Raw genomic sequence first — 23,789 nt, 5'->3', positions numbered from 1 at the left:
GAAATGAAGGACGGATGGAAAAGAAGACACGCATGTGCATGTCCTGTCTGCCCAGGTGACGTCCCTGCAAGAGGCGCACCCAAACTGGCCACGGTCCAGGGAGTGGCTGCAGGTCAGGAGAACCAGGCCTCGGCTTGCTTCTCTGAGGACCCCGGCTCTGTCACTTGTGGGAAGACTGGGGGCATTGCGACGAAGCTGGTTTTCTAAACTCCTAGACAGATGCGCTTTCACACTGAGAGAGGTGCTCCTTTGGGTTATTTGAAGGAATTCATGTTTCTCAGGAAGCAACAACCCTCCCTCCCCGCCAGCCTGGCCTCCAGCCGCCCCCCAGACCCTGAAGTCCTGTCTTCCCTACACTTGGTGCTTTAGTTGGGAACACCGGGGTTGCCCACTGTTGGCATCACATGGGGGGTCCTTCCGTGTGGCAGCTCTGGCTCTGGGTGTGTGTCCACCTTCCAGGCCTGGGTGCCATGAGCACCTGCACTGAGCGCCGTGTGGGTGGGGGCCCGGCAGAGGTGCAGGAGGCGGGAGTCGTCCCTCCATGTCCAGGCGTCCTCCCAGGTGGCCTGTGATGTGGCTTAGACTCAGCTCTGCCCTTGGGGTATGGAGTCTGGCCGAGAGGTGGCCGCGCGCCCAGGGTCCCCGAGAGGGTTGGGGAAGGGCCTCCTTTCTCCAGGGCCGCCGTGGTTCTCACCGCTGCCTCCTCACCTGCCCCTGCCTGGCTCACTGGGCTGTAGGAAACACTCCCTCAGTGGACGGTGGGGCCTTGTCCTCAGCTCCCCGACCCCCCCACTGTCCTGGCCATGGGTGGGCATTGCACTGTTTCTTTGCTCTCCTTTTCCGGCTGCCTCCTTCCCAGGTCTCGGCTCAGATGTCACTTCCTCCCCAGGCCCCCCAACCCCTGTGGTGTACCCCTCCCTGCCCACCCACTTGGTGGGTGTCAGCATATGCTCTTGTGTCGGTCAAGGGCGCTAGGGGCCAGGGGCTCCCCCATGTTGCTCACGGCTCTGTTCTCAGCAGCAGTGCAGGGCCTGGCATCTAGAAGACTCTCGGCATGTGTTTGTTGACTGACCAAGTGCACTAAGGCACACTGTCTCCTGTGGCCATCTGGCCGCAGGTGTCTTCATGGACTTCTGCAGCATTGTGGGGCGGAGCCAGAGCCCAGCCCAAATTAGGAAGTGAAATGAAGACATTTGTCTTCCAAGGTTTCCAGGTCCTGTTTTGGGGACTCTTCCTGTAGATGGTACCCCCTCCATCTGCCTTTTCTCTTTGGCCCTATGTACGCTGCCACCTTCCTCCCTCCCCCTGCACTGTCCAAATCTGCCCTTAGTGAAATTAGTGATACTATTTCAGACTAAAGGGTAAATGACTGCTAAGGCTTAATGTACCCTCTTTTCCTTTATATCTTATAACAAAAAGGGTTTTATTTAGAAAAAGGAAACAAAATAAAAATCTGACTGTGGAATGATGGCCAGCTGGCAGAGAAGGTGTGCTGGGGTCAGAAGGCCCCCAGGGCTCAGAAATGCTGCTTGCTCTTCAGGCCACATCTGCCCCTTCCCACAGCTGGTGGAACTGGCACCATGTCTTCCACCTCTCTCCCCGCCTCCGCCCTTGGTGGAGCCGAGTTTTCTTCATTCCAAAGCCGTGGAACACGACGTGCCATCACAACTGGGATGCGAGAAGAGTAATAACCCCCAGCCGTGGTCCACGTTGTCCTCGGTGCACAGCGGGAGGCGCCTGCCCCGCTTCTCAGCTGCGAGGGGGGAGAGGCGCATTCACGCGGGTCGTCCTGGGAACAGCCTTCCAGATGCCACCTGTCGTCCCTGCCCGGGAGCTCCTCACGGGCCGCACTCAGACTGAGACAGGGCTTTGCATCCCCATCATCAGCTCAGTGTTGGCTCTGCGCCCCCAGCACAGACCACTGCCAGAGGCGACTGGGAACGTGACCCGGGCTCTCGGAGCCCAGAAGCCCTCTCACCCCCAAGGGCAAAGGGCGCCGTCCCCACAGCTCCGGCCGTGGTTCAGGAGCTCTGCCCCTCGGCGGTGCTGTCGTCAGAGATCGGAGGGGCCGGGCAGGAGACGGGCAGCGGCCCCATTTACAGTCCCCACAACTGCAGCTTGGAGGAGGGGGAGGGGACTGGGGGGGAGGCAGGCTTCCCCAGGGGCCCTCCTTTCCGGGCGAAGTTGCCCAGGCCTTCTGGAGAAGGCTGCGCTGTCCTTCCTCGTGAGGGAGCAGGCTTGTGTGCACGTTCCCTGTAAAGCCTTAATTTTCAATGAACGCCCTGGTGTCCCAGGACGCGAACTCCATCCTCCTCCGCCGTCCTCGTCTTTGTCTTGCTCTTTTGTGCCCTGTGCCTTGCAAACAGATGCGTTTCTTTCCGGAGGAGAAGGCAGGTCTTCATCCTCCAGAGAAAAGCTGGGCCTTGGAATGTGGACCAGACGCCCCCCATGGCCTTGGAGAAAGTCCCGTCAGAGAACTCCCAGTGAGCCTCCCGCTGGGTCTTCAGCTGACTTCATTCTTTCTCCTTGAGACCAAACAAGAAGACGCCTTCATTCTTTCTCCTTGAGACCAAACAAGAAGACGCCGTGCTCTGTGAGGCCGTGGCAGACAGAGAGCAGAAGGGGACCCTGTACAAAGTGGCCCCCGTGGGCCATCTCTGGGGAGCCAGGCCAGCTAGGGGGGGAAGGGGGCAGCAGTCAGGTCCCCTCCCCGTCCTCCCATCCTCCCTTCCCCTACCACATCTCCTCCCCACTCTCCATCCACCCTGGCCCTGCCCACCTTCCCCACCCGGCTCTGACCCACCTCTCAACCCTCACCCAATCCACTCCCTCCCCGCATCTGTGCCGCACCCCTCTTCCCACCCCTCCCCCAGCACTAATCCCTCATTCTCTCCGACCCACCCTCCTGCCCCCTCCTCGGCAGCATCCTTTGCTCCAACCATCCTTGTTTTATGATCGTTGCTAAGAGAGAAGAGTGGTCACACACGCCGCGACCTGTGTGCCCTGGCCTGACCACTGGTTAACCCTGCACTCATTTCCAGCCTCTCCCTGGACGGTGCCGCCAGAACCACAGGGGCTTGTGCGTGCTGCCACTCCAAGCTTTTCTGGGGAAAGTGGGAAATAAATACACAAAGCACTTGTCATTTCTGTCGTTGTGCTTGTTGCAAAGACACAGTCATTAGCTGCAAACCAAATTCACGCCGGGCCTCGGGCGAGAGATGGGGGATGGGGCTGATTAGCTCCTAATGAGTGACTCCCAGGTGTGTGATTGCGCTGGCTGGGCTGCTGTAATTAAAGGCGGAGGGCCCTTACGCGCTCGAGGAAACAGTGACTCCACCGCGTGGCTGAGGGCGTAGGATTCGCCCGCGTGCTCTGGAGGTTGGAGGGCAGGGTCTGGGCACGGATCAAGCAAACACCAGCAGCTAAACCTGATGACAGCCCAGCTGCCTGGGCGCCTTCAGTGCAGGCAGCAAAGACCCTCTCAGAGATTCTGCAGCGGCCGTGTGAGGGCCATGGACGCTGCCCGTAAAAGCGGGTCTGAGTGGTTCTGGTGGAGGTTTCGCCAGACCCCGGGAAACACCTGCCTGGCGGACAGACTTCTGGGGAGACCTGAGGCTCCAAGAAGACCTGAGGCCTGGAGGGATGTGATGTTCTGGGGGCCCAGACGGAACGTTATTCTGGGGGTGTCTGGGAGGGTGTTTCTGGGGGAGCTAGCGTTTGACTCGTTGGCAGCAGAGAAGCCGATGGCCGTCCCCCATGCGGGCGGGCCTCGTCTGACCTGCTGAGGGCCGGGATAGAACAAAGCGTGGGGAGGAGCATTGTGCCCTGCCTGCCCAGGAGCTGGGACGTCCGGCCTGTCCTGCCCTGCCCTGGGAGGGGGACTCACACCATCGCCCCCCACCCCGTTCTCAGGCCTTCAGACTCGGACTGAACCACAGCACCGGCTCCCTGGGCCTCCAGCTCTCAGACTGCGGATGGCGGGACTTCTCGGCCGCCAGCATCGTGGGCTCGTCCCTCCGAGTGAACGCATCTGTACGTCTGCACAGCCTCTGGGCGCCGTTCCCCTGGAGAAGCCCGACCATGCAGGCTGGTTTCTCAGCTCTGCGTGCCTCAGCTTCCTTCCCGGTTGAGCAAGGATGGTGACGATTTTAATTGCTTAATAAACACTTTCCTGCCCTTGCTATAAGCCAGGTACCCCAATCCTCTTAAGCCCCAATCAAATTGGTACTGTAGTGTCACCTCCGTTTCAGAGGCGGGGAAACTGAGCCACGGAAAGCTGAGGTAAAGCGCCCAGGGCTACATGTGTCTGAGCCCACAGGGTCCGCCCAGGCCCTTTAAACGCACTGCGGGCCAGCCCCGGCCTCGTGGGCGTGTTGGAGGTGAAGTGTGAGCACTTGTCGCTCTCTGAGTTGTGGAGTTATTGTAATAATTGTAATATTGTAATAATTCACCCGATGTTACATCAGCCTTCGCAGTTTTCACCGCCATCCTCAGGACCCTTCTGCTGCCCCGGAGCCCGCTCTGCCAGCTTCCATCCCGGCCCAGAGTGGGGAGCTGCCTGCTGGGAGCCCCCCGAGCCAGAGCGGAGGGCCCGGCTCCATCTGCGCAGCGCCCGAGAGCCTGCCGTCCGACCCAACACAACTTGGAATGAACGATCAAGTAATGAATTAAACATCGCGGAATGTAATTACTGCAGGAGCCCGCTGAGAACAAAATGGATTAGACGTGTAACAGTCATTAGACGGTTATCGCATGTGCCTCAGTAACGTGCTGCCGATTAAAACAAATCTGCACATTACCACGGGGAGCGACTGCTCTGCATGGTTCATCTCTGTGCCCCGAGGAGCCGGCCCGGAGAGGAAGCGTCTCGAACCGGGAGTCTTGCCTGTCGGTACAGCCGGTCCTCCGGCTCCAGCCTTAGACCGGAAGGCGGCCACCTCAGGGCCTGGAGCTGCCGGATGACAGCCATCGAGCACCGCTGTGGCCAGGGGCATCCTCGGAGCTCCGCAGAGACGGAGCGATTCATCCTCACGCTGCCCCATGAGCCCGGTCCCCGCCTGGGCCCCTGGCGGATGCGAGAGCCGAGGCAGCAGGGCGACATGATCCGCCCAAGGTCAAGCCACTTGCAGGTGCCAGAGCCGGGATGGGAACCCACTCCAGGATCAGGTTTGAACCCACCCTTCACGGGCACAGAACTTTAAGAGTGAGTGGGTGTGTGTGTGTGCATGGTCACGCGTGCACACACGCACATGTGCACACACAGGCACACCCACCCTATGCCTCAGTGGGGTGATGCCCCAGGCTTCAGCAGACGCCCCAGAGTCCTGTGAACTCGTGCAGCTTACCCCGAGTCCCCTGGGGGAGACCCTCTGCAAATAGGAGGCAGGGAATTATGGGAAGGAAGAGCCTGGCTCCCAGGACCCAGGAGCCCCACCCACCCCAGAGGGAGGTGTCCTGTGAACACTCTGCTTGTCCCCGACCCAGGGCTCGCACCAACGTGGCTGACAATGGGGCGTCCCCCACAGAGCCTGCGAGGCACGGGCTCTCCAGGTCACCGGTCACACGCCAATGCCGTGTCGTCACACACAGCTGCTGCAGCAGAGAGAGTCATAGGAGAGGGGTGACCCCCAGCCGTGGTCCCCCAGTGTCTCTGTTCACCTGGGGCCTCCATCACACAACGGACCACGCCACCACCTGCCCTTGTCACTCATGATGTATCTTGGGCTGTTTTCCACATCAATTCACACAAATTTACTGGCGGTGTTTGACTCTTGTGGAGACCTCTATCATGACTCCTTTGACCCTCTCTCATCAAAGGACAGTTGGCAGTTCCACCTTTTCAAAATTATAAGCAAGGTGGACGCCAGCGTCTTGGGGAGGGCGTCCTCCGTTCTGTCCTGCTACTTCCTCTGGCGGCATTTTGGGAACTGACACCCGGAATCTGTGCCGGTCTCTCCTGGAGAGCCCCGTGTTTAACTCCCGGCAACGGGCTGGACCCAGGACAGAGCTGCTGGCCGGGGCCGGTAGGGAGGTGAGGGCTGCCCCCGCCCCATTGAAGAGCCAGCGGAGGCTGGCCTATCCCTTGGCAGTGGGGCAGCGGGTCATCTCTGGGCGACGGCTGGGTGGCATGCTGGCTTTGACATCTCTCTTTGTCTGAAAGGTCTTTTCTCCATCAGAGGTGTGGACGTCACATGCCTGACCTTTCACAGACCCCCTGGGAGTGGCAAAGGAAGGGCAGGACAGTGAGCAGCGCTGCCCGAGGTGGAGAGTGGGTGACAAATGTCAGTTCTGCTATCAGCGGGCCAGGGTGGGACACAGTGGGTGGGGAGCCGCCAGCCCCCGTCAGCTGCTCCTCGTAATCCTGGCCATTGGGTGGTGCTGGCTGCCGCCTCACGGGTCCCACTCATCATCTAACAGGCACTCCTGAGCGCCGGCTGTGAGCCAGGCGCTGTTCTAGGTGAACAAACAGATCCCAGCCCTGCGGGCACTTGCTTTCCAATGACAGACAAGACAGTGAATTACGCTGCAGTTAGAAGGTGCCGGATACCTTGGAAAACAGAATGACAGAGCCTGGTCAGGGAGTGGAGTGCCAGATGAAGGGGACATTTGATCAAAGCCTGAGCGGGAGGCAAAGGAGGAGCCATGGGGATGTCTGGGAGGAGGGAGATGCCTGTGCAAAGGCCCTGGGGCAGTGGTGTGCCTGGTGTGTGTGTGGAGCCTGTCTGTCCAGGATGAGGAGTCAGGGTGTGGCCGGGAGTGTGAGGGACTGGTCTTTAGTCCCTCCTTTCTAGGAGGAGGTGTGAGACCTGACTGCACTGAAAGGTCCTCTGGCTGCTGGTTTTCAGTCCAGACGGAGGTGGTGGAAATGTTGCGGATCCCCTCCCACCCCAAAAATCTGCCTGGTTCCTCCTCCTGGTTTCTCCGGGGTTTTCACAGCCTCCTCCAGCCTCAGGCCACAGGAGGTGGGATAGAAAGCCTCTCGGCTGGACATCTTTCAGCGGGCACCAGACTGCTCTGTCGCAGGGAGTTGTCCCCGAGGCGGCTGAATCCTTGTTGTCAGACGCGCCGTTGCTGCAAGAGCCTGGCTCCGGGTCTGCCTGAGGCCCCCTGGCTGCGTCTCCCCCAGCCCCTCACCGCTGCCCGTCTGGCTGGACAGGCACAGAGGCTGAGGTGTGGCAGTCTCCGTCACGACGCTCCCCGGGGAGACTCCGGCTCGGTCGATGTGTGTGATGTTTGGTGAGTACTACCTGATTTGGACTCTTGGGATTTCTCTGCTTGCTGTTTCAAACACAGTTTGTGCCGATTAAGCGCTGACACCCGCTGTCAACAAGGAGGGGCTGTTTTCTGCACTCTAGGAAATATCCTGTCTTCCAAATTTGCTCAAGTCTCAACTTTGTCCACAAATGGGGCCTTTCCCTCTGCATTTTGGTAAACAGACAAGCTCATGGTGTGTTGAGTACTCTTTGCAAAAAGGGATTTGCTCCCTTCTATACCGGCCCGGACACTGCAAGGCTGAACAAGGGTTCTTTGACCGGGGGTGGGCTCCAGGGTATGGTGGGGGTCTTCTCCCCTCCAGCCCCCTGGGCACTGCTCACGGGGGGTGCGCAGGCTTTGCCATGAGGGTCCCCTGCTCCCTCTCGAGGGCTGTGGTGAGGGGATTCACCGTTTCTCCAAGTAGGAGCCCTGGGGTGGGGGGTGGAGGCCAGTGTCCAGATGCAGGTTCCTGGCCCCTGAACCCTAATCCTGAGCTGGCTCAGATGTCGGCCCCTCAGTGCTTCTCGGGTGACACTGTCGTGCTGCTGAGCACCACGCAGTCTTGGGAGGAGAGCCACTGGTGACAGGCTCCGTCTTCAGGTTCTGCTTAGGGAGGAACAGGGAATGTTTGGCTCGGGGACGAGAAGGACGGGGAGCCCGACAGCTGCCCATGGTTCCCAGAAGGGCTGGCGAGCAGCAGAAGGGGGCTTTGTGCCCCAAGAGCACGGCCAGGGGCCAACGGGAGGAAGATGTGAGGTTTGCTGCCTCCAGGCAGCCTCGAGAGTGAGAGGCCAGGATAGCCGCTCGCCTCTCTGCCCACCCCTGTGAGCGTTTTCTGTCCTGACAGTGGTGGTGGACGCATGAGCCTGCACAGCAGCAGAGTGCCTGTGACTCAGTGCACACTCACACACAAGCGAGGGAGACGGAAGGACTCTGAGCAAGGTGGACGGATCGTGTCAGGGTTGATGTCCTGGGCGTGGTCGTAAAGCAATTTTGCAAAACATCCCCGTTGGGGAGACTGGACAGAGTGTGGGGATTTCTCAGTTATTTCCTAGAACTGCGTCTGAGTCTATAATTATCACAGCTGAAAGACAAGAGGAGGGGATATTCCCAACTCATTCTGTAAGGTCAGCACTACCTTGAAACCAGAACCAGAGAGAGACAGTACAAGAAAATGAAACTGTAGACCGATATCCTTCACGAACACAGACACGAAAATCCTCAGCAAAATATTAGCAAATTAAATCCAGTAACGTACGAAAAGAACATAGTACCTGACCCAGCAGGATTATTCGGGAACGGAAGGTTGGTGTGATATTCAGAAAGCAATCAGCATAATCCACCACATCCACAGGCTGAATAAGAAAGACCCTATGACCATATCAACTGACGTAGAAAAACCGTTCAACAAAATTCAATGTCCATTGTGATTAAAAACCAACAAAAACCTCAGCAAACTACAAATAGAAGGGAAACTACTCAGCCTGCCAAAAGGCTTCATACAGCTAACATCCTAACGGCAGGAGACTGACCATTTCTGCCCGAGATCAGGACCGAGGCAGGGACGTCCTCGTTCCCCACTCTTAGCACCGCAGTGGAGGTTCTGGCCAGCGCAGAAAGGCAAGAAAAAGAAACACAAGGCATATCGATTGGAAAGGAAGAAATGAAACTGTCCCCCTTCACGGATGACGTGGCTGGCTGTGTGGAAAATCCCAGGAAATGTGCACAAAAGCTCTTAGAGCAAACAAGTGAGTTTAGCAGGTGACAGGATGCAAGGTCAACAGGAAACTATCAATTCTGACTCTGTGTACCAGAGAAGAACACCAGGAACCCGAAGTTAAAACACAATGGCAGTTATCTGTAAACATAAATCAGTTGCTGCTGAAAACTCTGTGGGTCTGACCCTTGTTGGGGTCCCCGTGAGCCAAGCCCCAGTCCTCCTGTCGTGCCGGGGTGAGCCCTCTGCCCCGCGGGCTCCCTGCAACGCGGCTCTGGAACAAGCCCTTAAGACCCTTAGACTCTTGGTTTAATGTAAAGGCTCCCTGAGGTGCACCTTAAGACCCATTGGGGGCGTCTTGTCTGTTTTAAAGGGTCTGCGACCCCCTACCTGGATTTTTTCTACCATCCTAACAAAGAGTTTACAGCCATGTCCTTGGCTCCACTTTGGCCTGTCTTCTCCCGAGTGCTCTCTGGCCTGAGGCCCTTTATCAGCTTGAGACCCTTCGCCACCTGGAGACTCTTGGAATAGGAAACAGTTGATTTTAATTTTACTTTTTAAACTATCACGCAGTAAAATTTATTTCCTTTTTGGTGTATGAGTGTAAGAATTTTAACACGTGTGGATTTGTGTAACCACCACCACAGTCAGGACTCACGAGCACCACGACCTCCCCCCAAACGCCCGTGTGCTGCCCTTTTAAAGTCACACCTGCCCTCACACCCCCACCCAGGGCAACCGGGGGTCAGTGCTCCATTCCTGCAGCTTTGCCTTTTTTGAGGATGACGCAAAAGTGGAACCACACAGCGTATAACCTTTTGAGTCTGGCTTCTTTCACTCAGCATAATCCCTTGGGATCCGTCCGTGTTGTTGTGCATATCCTCAATTCCTCGCTTTTTACCGCCAAGTAGTATTCCACTGTATGGATGTACCACAGTCTGCTTATCCATTCGCTCGTTGAAAGATATTTGGGTTATTTCCAGTTTCTTGATGATTATGAATAGAGCTGTTATGGACATTTGTGGACAAGTCTTTGTGTGAACGTAATTCTTCACGTCTCTAAGGTAAATACCTAGGAGCAGGATTGCTGGTCATATGATAAGTCTACGTTCAACCTGATAACAACCTGCCAGGGTGTCCTCGAGTGGCAGTGGCATTTTTCCTTTCCACCAGCAGCAGAGGAGCGTTCCAGTCGCTCCGTATCCTCATCAACCCTTGGTTTTGTCAACAGTTTCTTTCTTATCTTAGTAAGTCCTGGCTTCTTTATATTTCCTCTAAATTTTGCTTGAAAACTAAAGTTATTTTTTTTTAACTCATCTTGCTCTCTTTTTGTTACTTGCAGCTAAGAGAAACCCGTTGGCACTTCTGTGTGGAAATCCCCTCAGCTGGATCGCCTGGGCACTTGGTACGTTTTCTACTTTCTATGTCACAGGAGGCCACAGTGCGGCCTGACTTTCTGCTGCTCTCTTTGCTCCAGTTTCCGTTAACATTTTATTTCCCTTCAAGCTTTCACTGATAGCGAGGCTCAGGCTTAACCAGCACTGATGATTTATTTTTCTCATGAACCTGCAGTTTGGGTGTAGCTCAGAGGGGAAGGCTCATCTCTGCTCCACGTGGCATCAGGTGGGAGCAGCTCAAGGCTGGAACATCCAAGATGGCGCATGCCAATGGCTGGTGACTCACCTGGGGCCATGGACGTGGCCTGGGCTCCTCACGGCACAGTGGCTGGGCTCCAGGGCAAGCATCCCCCACAGGCCAGGCCAGCTGGAAGTGGTATCCCCTCTACTCATCGAAGCAGAGTCACGAACCCCTGCCCAAGTTCGAAGAGTGGCACAGTCCACCTCTTTATGGAGAAGTGACAGGTGCTGGAAGGGCACGTGGGGTGAGACATATTGGGACACAACGTTGTGGCCATTATTGGAAATACCGTCTGCCACAGTGGAGTGGGAACATATGATCTCAAAGGTTCCTCCTAGGGAAGTCGGGGGGCATCGTCAGGCAACTGGACACAGGGCCCACACGTTTCCCTTCCACAGAGGTGTGGTCACAGAACAGAGTCACGGCACGTTAACGACAGGAGGCCAGGGCCCCTGCCTCATCCGCTGATATATCCCCAGGGTCTAGGGCAGTGAATCACACATGACAGGCGCTCAGTTACATTATTCATTTAATAACAGCTTTTTGAGATATAAGCCACATACCAAAATATTCTCCCTTTAAAGTGAACAACTTAGTGGTTTTTAGTATCTTCACAAGGTTGTGCATCTATCACCATTACCTAATTCCAGAATCAGAATTTTCGTCACTCCCCCTAGAAAATCCTGTCCCCATTAGCATCATTCCCCACTCCTCTCCCCAGGCTCTGGCAGCCGCTAACCTGCTTTCTGTCTCTATGGATTTTCCTGCTCTGGACATTTGGAATCGCACGACATGTGGCCGTGTGTGTCTGGCTGCTTTCACTGAGCACCGTGTTTTCAAGGTTTATCATGTTGTAGCACGAACCAATCTTTTGTTCCTTTTTACGACCAGATAATATTCCATTGTGCGGATGGACCACTGTTGTCGGCCATTCATCAGTCGATGGGCGTCTGGGTGTCTCGGTTTTTGGCTGTTACGAATGCGCTGCTTTGAATACTCTTGAACGAGTTTACATGGTTAGATGCTTTCATTCACACGAGGAGCGGGACTCTGGGGCACATGGTGACTGTATGCTTAACTTTTCAAAGAACTGCCAAACTGTTTCCAGAGTGGCTGCCCCGTCTCACATCCGCCCAGCACTGCCCGAAGCTTCCAGTCTCTCCGCCGACACTCGTTTTCTGTCTTTTTGGCTTTCACCGTGCAGGGGGTGTGAAGTGGATTTGACCTGCATCTCTCTCAGGGCCTATGACGTGGAGCATCTGTTCACATCTTATCGGCCATTCAAATGTCTCTTTTGGAGAAAGGTCTATTCAAGTCTTTTGCTCATTTTTAAATTGGGTCATCTTTTACTTGTTGAGTTGTAAGGGTTCTCCATATATTCTGGACTCAATGACTATTTAAAAAAAGCACAAAGATAAAAGGAACACAGTCCCCAACCAGAAGACGCTGAGCCATTTCAGATCTTTACCTGTGTCTGACTCTTGGAAACCAGCTTTTAATTCCTGACCCACAGGAAGGCTCTTCGTGGTCCCGATATTTCTTGCCTCTGCAGCTTCTCCAACAGAGAACCAAGCGGGTCCCGGGGATCCTGGAGATCCCGTCTGTCCTACCACCAACTCCCATCTTTCTTCTCCCCGTGGGCAGCATGGCCCTGTCTGCTGTGCCCTCCTGCCCGATCCGGGTGGCTCACTCCCTGTCCCCAGGGATGTTGGAGGGCTGCCCCCAGAGCTACCAGAGGGCAGGGGAGGCCACAGGAGGAACCAGGCCCACGGCCTGAGTGGACCCGCGGGTGTGGGCAGCATGCACGTGCCTGCCGGCTGTACGCCTGTGATCCTCGAGACGCCTGCAGGGCTGTGGTTGCGTCAGTTCTGGCCTCTGTGGTAGGACTTCCCACACCGTGAGTCACGCAGCCCCTGTGTCACCACGGCCCAGGGTGCCAGGGCCAGAGGCAGGCCTGCTGTAACCAGACTTCTCTCTCCCCGTGTTCCGGCTGCCTCTGCAAACCGTCTGCTCCGTCCCTTCACTGGATCTGGATCTGGAGCCCAGCGAGCTTCAGTGAGGAAGGCAGGGGGTGGCGCAGAGGTGGCCCGGGCTCCCCCCAACCCGGCCCAGAGTCAAGGTGGGGTGGTGGCACTTGGGAGCTGCAGAGACCCGGGGCTGGGGCTGCAGCGCAGTGTTGGCTATGAGGAGGCCCTCCTGGGACCGTGGGCAGGAAGCTGGGCCCACCTCGTCAGTGATGGTGAAGTGTCACCACTGCAGGAAGGCGGACTGGACGTCATAGCAGATCAGCTCTCTCCCCAGTCCCTGGCAGCTCTTGCCCCAGTCCCTGGCGGGCCAAGCAGCTTGTGTGTGCCCCTCTGCGAACCCCCCCCCCCAGGTCGTGTGCACTGAGTCAGAACACTCAGAGCCCCTGCCCGCTGCCGTCTCAGCTCAGAGCTTTGGTTCACTGTGCAAACACAGGGCTCTCCTCTCCCTCCCTCTGGCCTCCTGCATCCGGAGGGCAGGGCACTGGACCAGGACTGGACGGGTGGGCCTCAGAGCCGGCAGACAGGGGTTGAAATCCTGCTGCCTTATTCGGCTTGAGGTGCCATGACTGCAAACAACAGACACTTGTCTCCCACAGACGGGGGGCTGGAGGTCGAGTCAGGGTGCCGGTGCGGTCGGGCTCCAGGGAGAACCCTTCCTGGGTCACAGGCCGCTCTCACTGTGTCCTCACGTGGTAGAGAAAGAGAAGGCTCTGGGCTCATCCTCTTCTCATGAGGGCGCCAATCCCATCATGGGGGCCCCACTCTCACGGCCTCATCTAACCCTGCTCACCTCCCAGTACCGTCTCACTGGGGGTCAGGGGTTCCACACAGGACTCTGGGGGCGGGGACAAACATTCAGTCCGTAACTCGTGCCCCAGCCGATTTATCGCTGTGGGACCACAGGGAACATGGCCAGGGCCTCAGGCTCCCAAAGAATGGGGACAATCTGACCACCTGCGGCTGGGAGACAGACAGCCCTCAGCACAGTGTCGCACAGCAGGGTTGGGGTGCCAGGTGCTGCCCCTCCACCCTCCCCGTTATGCACTGGCTCCTCCCCGACTCCTCACTCCTCCCCATTTTCACGTGAGCAGCTTCCTCCTCCTGCCCCTCGTCCTGGGGTCCCCCACAGGACATCTCCACCCAGAGCTTTGATGCCATACAGCTCCTGCGGGACTGGTGTGACCTCCAGTGGGGACTAGGCTGGTTTTCCCGACTCACTCCTGTGATGGGAACACGTGACAGTTCGCATCCGTGTGGTATGAACAGTGTCACCTGCGTCTGTCTCGGGAACTCCGGGAGGAGCTGCATGTGTTCTGCCCAGACCTTCCTTCTCCTGTCCTCGGTCCAGCTGCCAGGAGCCGAGGCTGCCACTTGGAACATGGGGCGAGAAGGCTGAGCCTCAGGATCGGGCTGCGATGAAGCTGGAAGGGCGAGGTTGTCCCGGCCCACAGCGCTCCTCCGGGGTTTCTCGTTGGAAGCACGCTCCTCTCCAATGGAGGCTGCCGTTCTTCGTCGGCATGGAAGCTCACCCTCCGTGCCGACCCTGGCCCTGCCCCTCTGGCCTCGTCTCTCTCTCTCTCTCTATCTCGCCCACAGCCGACAACTCCCCTGGGCTGCCTGCAGGGTTTCCAGCACCACACCAGCCTCACTTCTGTCCCGAAGCTTTGTCTCCTTTTGGGCCCTGGTGACTGCTCACCACCCGCGTCACCCTGCTCCTTCCTTTTGATGTCACCTCTCCAGGAAGCTTCTCCTGCCCCTCCGGGCATCTGCCCCTGCTGTTTGCCTCCTCAGCATCCTGTGCCCTGTGCACCTCCCTGGCTGGCCCGGCCCAGTGGTCTCAGCAGTGAGCTTGGCAGGCTCCCCTCGTGGACCTCACCGCCTGGGAGTGCAGCCGACAGGGCGGGTGCAGATGCAGCTGTTGGGACTGGCAGACGGAGGGGGAGTATGTGCATGTGTGTGTGTACAGGTGTGTGTGCATGGGTGTGTACGTACATGTGTACGCATGTGCTGTATGTGTACGTGTGTGTGCTGTGTGTGTACATGTGTGTGTACGTCTGTGTGTGCTATGTGTGTATGGGGGTGTGTGTGCGTGCGTGTGTGTGCGCTGTGTGTGCATATGGGTGTGTGCTGAGTGTGCACGCGCTGGGTGTGTACAAGTGTGTGTGCTGGGTGTGTGTGTGTGCGTGTATGGGTATGTATGTGTGCTGGCTGTGTACGGGTGTGTGTGCTGGGTGTGTACAGGTGTGTGTGCTGTATGTGTATGGGTGTGTGTGCTGTGTATGTGTGTGTATGTGTGTGTGCGCGTATGGGTATGTATGTGTGCTCTGTGTGTACGGGTGTGTGTGCTGGGTGTGTACAGGTGTGTGTGCTGGATGTGTATGGGTGTGTGTGCTGTGTGTATATGGGTGTGTGTGTGCATATGGGTGTGTGTGTGCTGGGTGTGTATGGGTGTGTGTGCTGGGTGTGTGTGCTGTGTATATATGGGTGTGCATGTGCATATGGGGGTGTGTGCTGTGTGTGTATGGGTGTGTGTGCTGTGTGTGTATGGGGGTGTGTGTGCATATGGGGGTGTGTGTGTGCTGGGTGTGTATGGGTGTGTGTGCACATACAGGGTGCTGGGCATCCTCCCGAAGGACCCCCAGTTTCACCAACCAGGAAGCACAGAGGAAGCCTGAGCCAGGTGCGAGTCTGACCCGGGCACGAGGCCTGCCTGGTGGAACCTGGAAATGGAAAGTGGGTGATTCCTGGGCTGAAAGGGCGTCCTCCTGGGCGGGTGGAGGATGCTCGTGTCCCCCGTGGACACTCCAGTGTGGCTTATGGTCCGAGTCCTGTTGGAGGGTGTTATCCTAATTCCAAGGCCCCAGCGCTCAGACGTTTGCATTTCAGCCTGGAAACAGCTGGGAGACGCCAGGGACCTTTCCTTCCTTAAATAACGTGATCAGCAAACGGGGCCTGTCGGCACGGTGGGACATTACTCGGCCTTAGAAGAGACTGAATGAAGCGCTGACACACGCGACACATGGATGGGCCTCAAAACAGGAGGCTCAGGGAAAGTAGCCCGACACGGAAGGCCGGAGTGCGATTCCATTTATAGGGAACAAATGCCCAGACCAGGCACAGAGACAGAACGTGGACCAGCGGTTGCCAGATGGCCATGGCTCAAGGGGTCCGTTTGCAGTGAATAGAGCATTCCAGTCAGCTGTGGTGATAGTTGCACAAGTCTGTGGACATCTCACAGCCCCCGAGTTGTTCACTTTAAATGGGAGAATTATGTGGCGTGTACTCTATTTCAATAAAGCTGAAAGGAAAGTGGGCTTGAACAAGCACCGCCCAGCTCGGACCCTTTTCAAGGGCAGAGACGAGAGCGAGGGGACCCAGGAGCATCAGCTGCTGCCAGGTCCGGTCCCACCCCGCGAGTGGGCCGGGGGATCCTCCGTTGGGCGAGGGCGTCAGGGGTGCCTGGTGCTGCCCGTGGGTCAGTCCCAGCGACCCGGTTGAGCCGTGAGTCCCGGTCTCTTTTGCCCTCCCGCCCGGCCTGGGTGTGCTATCGAGGCTCCCAGGGCAGGGCCTCGACCATCCCAGTCGCCCAGCACAGCCATGCAGCAGGTACTGGATGAATCCTCAAACATCGTGCACAAGGCCAAGGAGGCTGTTTGCTTCCTGCTCCCAGCGTAGCCCCAGGCCCTGCCCAGCTCCTGGCAGGTGGACACGGCCGGGTCCGACTTGTAGAAGGACTGGCATCCAGTTCACGTTCACAGAAACATCTCCTAGGGGAGAGGAAGGAAGCAACGCCCCGTTTTGGCTTGCATTTAGGGGGACAGGATGCTGCTGGGAACAGGGACTTGGGTCCACCAGGGCCTGCGGCAGGAGGGAACCCTATGCCCAGGATGTGTCTGTGCTGCCCCCCAGTGCCCACAGGCTGCAACTGCGGATGCTCTGGGCTCCCTGGCCGCACCGGAGGGGCCGGAGCTGGGGTGCTGGGTTCAGGGCCCAAACCCAGGGTTGGTGCTGGGGAGCCCCCAGGTCAGGGGCTGGAATCCAGCCAGCTGATTCGGCCCCATGCTGGAGAAGGTAGGGCACCTCCCAGGATCCCCCACAGCCGTGATCCTCCGGTCTTCATAGACCAGCCCCAGAGGACAAGGTGGCAGGTGGCAGAGGAGCCCGACACTCTGGGCAATGAGACAGGACGGCGTTTGCTCAGGGTACCTGGACGGTGGGGTGGACGGGCACGGCCTTTGGCATTGCAGCAGCTCGGGGCTGGCATTGGTCAAACTGGACCGAGGCCCTGGGGCACCTCAGCCGGCAGTGCCACCAGAGGATCGTTTCCATTTCGCTTCCATCATTGCTTCTCCCCAGAAACGTCTGGGAGCCTCGGATTGCCACGTGTGACCTCCAGGAGACGAGCAGACAGGGCCCTCACCCAGCAGACGCCATGCACACTGGTCCTCACCAACGTCACGTCCGGGACCCTGAATGGATCCCAACACTCCAGGTCATTCACAAAAGGGGCGGGAAGGGGGACCCTGGTTGAGGACCCAGGCCTACCTGGCGCTGGACCCAGGAGGGAGGAAGCTCCTGGGTGACAACGAGGGAGGGGTCCTGCAGGGGTGAGGCAGGGACACCCACCGGGAGGACCCGGGCCAAGTGAAGGCTCATCCTGGGGCAGCCAGCTGCAGACTTCGGGGCACAGACTCACGAAAACCCATATGAAGGATGTGCAAATCAATGCTTTGCAAATTAATGGAAATAAAACACACTGGACAGGCACTGTGCTTTAAATATTAAAATATATTAACATACACGCAATTTTAGCTCAGAATGCCCACAAACACACAGTCCAGGAAACTCCTGTGCCCTCCAGGCAGAATTCACAGGTGCCTCTGAGTTTGCTGCCATGCCCACCACACCAAAGGTAAAACAAATTCTATAAATAAGCGTTTATGCAAAACACGGGTCTGTAATCACATGCTTATGTGCATTGCTCCTGTCCCACTGCGGGGCCATGTGGCTTCCAGGACAGCAGGTTGTGAACACATCGAGGAGAAGGCTCCAGGAGGAACGCGCCCTGGGGATGGCCTCACACCCAGCTTCCCTTCACCAGGAGGTCAGGGCCAGGTCAGCCACCAGATGAAGTGGACGGACCGTTGAGAAGTGCCGGCTGGCCTGCCAGCACCCCGTGGTGGGGTCAGTGCTCTGTCCCTTCCATAGAGCGCTCCCCACAGCACAGTGCAGCATCAATAAAGACCATGGGCCAGGCCTGTGTGTGCATCAAAGGTCGTGGCAGGTGCTTCTCCGTCTCTCGTGGGAACAGCAACTTCTAAACCAACAGGCGGCCGCCAGATCCACACATCGGCCATTTAGAAAAGAAACCAAAGATGGGAGCCTCTCACGTAACCCCACAGGTGGCTCTGCTCTTCCACAAGCCCTGAGGGAGGTACGGAGAGATGGTGTGACTGCTTCAGTGTCCCTTAACGTGTCTGGGGGGTCCCCAGGCTCCAGTCTATGCTGTTCGGCTGCGTCCGTTGGGAAACAACCACTGTGTGTGAAATGAGCAGGAGGAAGGATGGAAGGTGGCACCGCCTCGGGCGCTGTGGGGCCTTGCGCCTTCCTAGTGGGAGAGCGGTCATCCCACTGCCCAGGGGCCAGGCCGGTGGGGCCAGGAGGGTGGCGTGTCCACTTTGGGTGTGTCTTGCATTCTTTTTCCTTGGCACCTTTGGGCTGGGACACACCCCCTTCCGCTCAGTGCCCCCCAGAACCCAGTGGGAGATTTTGGAAGGGTCCTCAGTGCTGGGAGATCAATCAGCAGGGTCAGCCCTTTTGGGGAGAGATTAGGCAGTGTTGTGGTAAGTGCCAAGTGGCTGGCCCATGCCCCTGGGCGGGGGGTGGGACATCAGACATCACTCTGGAACTGGAGGTCTGTGGGGGCATCCTGGAGGTCTGTGGGGTTGTCAGAGCCTGAGGACTGGCTGGGCAGAGAAGCTTCCAGGCCATTGGAAGATCCCGATGGGGGCTTGTACAGGACGCAGGCAGCAGCAAAGAAGAGGAAGCCCAGGACCTGGGGAGAAAGGAGCCTGCTGGACTAGAGCGGCCTGCCTGGAAGCCCCGGACACTCACAGTCCTGAGCCCCCCTGGACCCCAGCCCCAGGCTCTCAGTCCTGAGGAACCCCTGCTCTGGCGAGAAGACTCATCTTTCCTGCGTGGCCAGCCCAGCATGGACACCAACACTGTTAGTGAACGAATGACAAGTACCATTTGACAAACAACAGAAGCATCAGATGAGGTGGGGGGGCTTGTCATGGGCTAAACAGTGTCCCCCCCAAAAGATATGGCCGAGTTTTGGCCCCCAGAACCTGTGAACAGGACCTTTATTTGGAAATAGGGTCTTTGTAGGTGTAATTAAGTAAGGATCTGGAGATGAGATCATTCTGGGTTAGGGTGGGCCCCAAATCCAGTGACTGGTGTCCTCATAAGAGAAAAGAGAGATTCAACAAGAAACACACAGAGGAGACGGCCGTGTGAACGTGGAGGCAGAGACCCGGACAAGGCGTCCACAAGCCGAGGACAGGAGAGCTGTCAGCAGCACAGGGAGCTGGGAGACGCTCAGCCCCCAGCAGGAACAGACGCCACTGAAACCTCAATTTTGGACTTCTGGCCTCCAGAACTGAGAAAATAAAATTTCTGCTGTTTTGAGCTGCCAGTTTGCGGTCCTTTATTGGGGCAGCCCCAGGAATCTAACTGGGAGCTGGTGAGCACTGGCTGGTACTTCACCTCCAACCACCATGCTGAACTCACGGGTCATTGCAGGATGACCCTCGGCCTTAAAGATCACAGCGTGGGCCAGCCTGCAGGCCTCTGCATAGCCGTGCACGTGTTTACCGTGTAGACGTGGTTTTAGCAGGAACGCCCACTGTTTCCTGGAGCATCAACGGGCTGATGGGCCTGAAGCCACGTCAGTGAGCGAGGCCGTGTCTGCTCTGGGGCCTGGTGATGGACTGCTGGCATAACATTTGGAGGGCACACCTGTCTGCTCCCCCTACTAAAATTAGCAGGTACTTTAGAAGCCAGTCCTGACCACTGAGGTCCACGCTGGCTATGCTGAGGTCACGGGTCTCTATCTGGGCAGACAGACGCCAGGGGGGTACCACCTGCTGCTCTGGGCAGAGGTCCACACTACACGGAAGGAAGGGGAAGCTCCCTGGGGAGGGCGGGCTCTTTACAAATGACCCCTTGCTAACTCAGCCACACAAATCCTTCTCACACTCGGCTATTTTTATGCTAATCCTCGGAAGATAAACCAAAGGGGCCGAGAATCCTCAAGGCCCTTCAGGAAAAGGCTGAGGCAAGTGGCTCCTGCCAGTGGGACATTCCTGAGTCCTCCCTCCAAGAAGAGGACTGGCCCTAGGATTTCATTGTATTTGGAAGGTTTTGTGCCTTTTCCTCTATGGGGAGAAATTCAAAATATAGATAATGTACTTTTCCCCACGTAGCACAAGAGATGCAGCATGAAGTTTCTCTTAACAACCTGAAGACAAGGTCAGGCTAAGAAACAGGATGAAACTCAAGGCTCGTTAAGATTGGAAACAGAGCAATATCACATGTGGATCCACGGAGCGACAGCCCAGGAGCGAGCCGCCTGCCAGAGCGGCTCCTGTGGGGAGCAGCTGGCTCTTACTTCCCCAAAGCCTCAGCCGACCGGAGCCACAGGAAACCAACAAGCTGTGCTGGGGAAGGCCCTGGGAGGCCAGGGAGCCATTCCTGACGCCTGGGGCTGCGAGCCGGGGAGGGGGCCCTGTGGCCCCGGGGCCTGCTCTCCCACTGCCCCCTGTACTGTCATTGCATCATCAGGGCATGACAATGACGGCCCTAAACGTGGAAAGGATGTGTTTCTGGAAACCAGGCTGTGGGAGTGACCCCTACAGCCACCAGGCCCCAGTGGGGTTTAAGCTGTTGGAAGGTCCCAGTGGAGTACCCGGACCCCCGAGCCAGCTGGAGAAGGCTCTTGGCCTTTTGGTGTAGACCCTCGGACTCCCTCCCTCCAGTGCCCCGGGAGCAGATGCTGGCCCCGCTGACCTTGTACACCAGCCCGGCAATGAGCATGTACTGGCTCATGGCTGCGTTGTGGTACAGGAAGCAGGAGCCCCGCTGGCCGCACTGGTCCTGCCAGAGCAGGCACGCCTTGTCGATCAGCCAGCCGAAGGCGATGGGCCCCGGGATGCTGCCTGTGGAGAGAGGCTCCCTCAGGACTCTGCCTGACATGCCCCGGGACGACAGGGCGGTGTGGGCAGTGCCAGAGACACAGAATGCACCGGCTCTCAGAGAGGTGACATCAGCCAGCGGTGCTCTCAGGCGGCACCAAGGGGACTCAAATGTCCCTTCTTCTGGGGTGGGGACTCAGCATCATCCCTGGGAGATTCCTCATGATCTCCGACTCCCACGGAGCCTTTGCTGCACCAGGTAAAGGCAGCCTCTGGACAAATAAATGACCATGGGTCCCTCTAGCAGATGGCCAGGGAATGCGCCTCCCCCAGGTGGACACAGCTTCCTGCCGGGGCACACACAGGCGTGGCGAGGAGACTGCTGCTGGGTGCCCTTGCACAGTGGACACACAACAACACTGTGCGTGGCTTCCTCCCGTGGCACAGTACCTAGAGTTCTAACCACAATCCACTGGATTCCCAGCGCAAAGGATCTCTGCTGGTCACAGACGCACCTGAAACGGAAGACCATGGCGTCAGCGCCCGGGCAAGCATGGCCGCTCGCCACGTCATACCCCACGCCAACGTCCGAGTCCCGGCTGAGCCCCAGGCCGCACGGCCGCCTCCCCAGGTGGCAAGCACCTCACAGAGGTGTTCGCTCTCTCCTGCCGCAGCTTTCTGGGGGCCTGGCGCGGACCCCACAGGACTGCGAGCTCCACCTTAGCACCCTGAAAGGGAAGCTTCCAGACAGAGCAACCCGGGCCCATGGCTTACCGTAAGGTGGCAGTCAGCGCAGGGATGCTGCTGAGGAAGGTAAAGAGAATTACAACGAATATGAAAACCAGAAGGAGGGGCTTTCTCTGACAAGTTGAACTGCATTTCCCTGCAGTGGCATGGCCAAAACCAGAGGAAAAATTCTGAGGGACACAGCTACAGTCTCGGTACACCTGAGGGGCGCAACAAGAGCGCTGATTACAGGAGGAAGGGACAGGGGCCCGCCCAGGTCCGGGCACCAATGGGGACGGGAGCAGTGGCCGCACTCACCTTCTGGCCGCCCGGACCTGGCGCGGCCACCTCGGGGCACCCCGCGTGGCAGGGCGAGAAGTACATGAGGCCGTTGGAGCCGCACACGGGGCTGTAGTGCTCTGGCCGGCAGCCGCAGGCGGCGTTGCAGGCGGCTGTCAGCTCCCAGGGGTCTTGGGGCAGGAGGCTGCAGGTGGGAGACAAGGTGGCGATGGGGCCGGGGCCAGAGTCCCACAGCCTCCAGTCTCATCCCCACCAGCCCACATCTGTGGGTTCATGCTGCCCCGAGGAATGGCGCTCTGCACATCGCCTTTGCTCAGAGACTTGTCAGAAATTCTCACAGCAAGGCGAACCCAGCCCCCCTGTGCCTCAGCTTGTGTGCAACGACCACCCCTACGGCTGCCCCTAACTGGTTTGTGTGGCGCACAGGCCACACGTTCACGTGGCTTAAAACGCAACGACCACAAAAGCGTGCCAGGTATGAGGGCCCCATGGCCGGCCTGGTCCTTTAGCGCCGGCTGCGGCCGCGTGTTCGTGCAGATTGCTATCCATGCACACACCAGCCATGGCAGACGGCACCCGTTCCCTGTTTCTACTCCAATCCGGCACTCTGGGCCCATTGTTCTGCTCCTTCGGTTTTTCCCGTCGACACCGGGTCTCAGAGCTCCCTCCTCCACTGAGGGTGGCCGAGCCTCCGAGAGGGGACCCTGGCAGGTCAGCCCGTCCACCTGCCACCAACTCCTAGGTGCTTTCCAGTCCTGGCTGTCTCCAACAACAGGACAACGGCACCTCTGTACTCTGCAGCCTCGCCCTGTCACCTCCACGGGCATTCCCGGGGGAGGAATCCCCGGGCCCAGGAGCAGGAAGCCTGCATCGATTTTAGAAATTCCCAAATCACCACCTGATGGGCCATTCCCCGCATTCCCAGGACATAGTGACTCACGGGGCCGATCCTGGGCCACTTTCCCCATCAACATGTAGTGAGGAGCCGGGGCGACTACGGTCCCGTTTTACAGACAAGACAATCGAGGCTCAGGTGCCATTTATGTGTGACCATCAGTTGGCGCAAGGGCACCCCACTGAGGGGTCTTCCTTGCTGGTGTCCAAACAGTGACCTCATCCCAAGTCCTGACCCGGTCTCCCCCCGCTGGGGCCACAGGTGTCCCGACATGTATGCTGGGGGTCTTCCCTCTGCCCAGGCACCGCCGGGCCCTCACCTGTTGCCGTAGCTGGCCGTCACGCCGGCCATGGGCACATTGGGGCAGTGCATGGAGAACACAGAGGCGGCCAGCAGGCTGGTCAGGGTGCAGAGCAGGCAGAACCTGATGGTGCCCGAGCCGCGGAGCTTGAACTTGTTCACCAGGAAGCCGCCCAGGAATGTGCCGCCACCGCCTGCTGGCACCACCAGGTACCCTGCCAGAGACGGAGTGGCCGGGTGAGCCCTCGGAGCCTAGGGGCGGGGCCGTCAACCCACCGGGTGTCACTGTCCCACTTTGCAGGCGGGGAAACCAAGCAGGGTGATCATTCCCCGTCCGGGTGGCATCGTTGGGCTGGGCACTCACCACGCCCGGCCCTGACCTGAGCCCTCACCACCACACGGGCGGGGGGTCCGCTGGGAGAGCCTCGGTCAGGGGACTGCCAGGAGGCCACCGGGTGCCCAGAGGCCGAGGGATGTGGGGGTGGGGCAGGACTGGGAGGAGGGAGGGTCTGCAGCCCACCACGGCCTCTGCCGAGTCCAGCGTGAGAGGACATCTGGAGACCCTGTGGCCGCCGCCATTTAATGAACAATTGGGATGAGTTGGTACATGGCTCCCAGGCCATCCCAGGGGCGGGCGCACACGACAGTGGGGGCTCTCCAGGGCCAGTGGAGGCCACCTCAAAGCCCCCAGGGCAGTGACGGAGGCCAGCTTTGGGGGTGCAGGAGGCGGGACCCCA

The 23,789-nt window shown here is 58.2% G+C and overlaps 1 protein-coding gene and 1 long non-coding RNA gene across 4 annotated transcripts in view; one reads left to right on the top strand and one right to left on the bottom strand.

Annotated features, from left to right (window-relative positions):
* Positions 1-6,775: 6,775 nt before the first annotated feature.
* On the top strand, positions 6,776-17,411 carry LOC103556864 (uncharacterized). Its single transcript, XR_546313.2, has 3 exons — positions 6,776-7,236; positions 10,314-10,376; positions 11,501-17,411. It is a non-coding gene; the product is annotated as an uncharacterized lncRNA (long non-coding RNA).
* Positions 17,405-23,789, bottom strand: part of SLCO4A1 (solute carrier organic anion transporter family member 4A1) — a 26,658-nt gene continuing 20,273 nt past the window's right edge. For all 3 annotated transcript variants that reach the window (XM_008529168.2, XM_070587758.1, XM_008529169.2), the window contains exons 7-12: positions 23,072-23,267; positions 21,876-22,041; positions 21,606-21,778; positions 21,282-21,346; positions 20,707-20,855; positions 17,405-18,691 (exon numbers count right to left, since the gene is read on the bottom strand). In XM_008529168.2, the coding sequence (XP_008527390.1) occupies positions 18,527-18,691; positions 20,707-20,855; positions 21,282-21,346; positions 21,606-21,778; positions 21,876-22,041; positions 23,072-23,267 (914 nt within the window). In that variant the 3' untranslated portion in view covers positions 17,405-18,526. The remainder of the gene's footprint in view (positions 18,692-20,706; positions 20,856-21,281; positions 21,347-21,605; positions 21,779-21,875; positions 22,042-23,071; positions 23,268-23,789) is intronic.

Source organism: Equus przewalskii, chromosome 21 (assembly GCF_037783145.1).
Source record: "Equus przewalskii isolate Varuska chromosome 21, EquPr2, whole genome shotgun sequence".
NCBI lineage: Eukaryota > Metazoa > Chordata > Mammalia > Perissodactyla > Equidae > Equus > Equus przewalskii.
The sequence above is the reverse complement of the archived record's forward strand: the minus strand, read 5'-3'. Positions and strand labels throughout refer to the sequence as shown.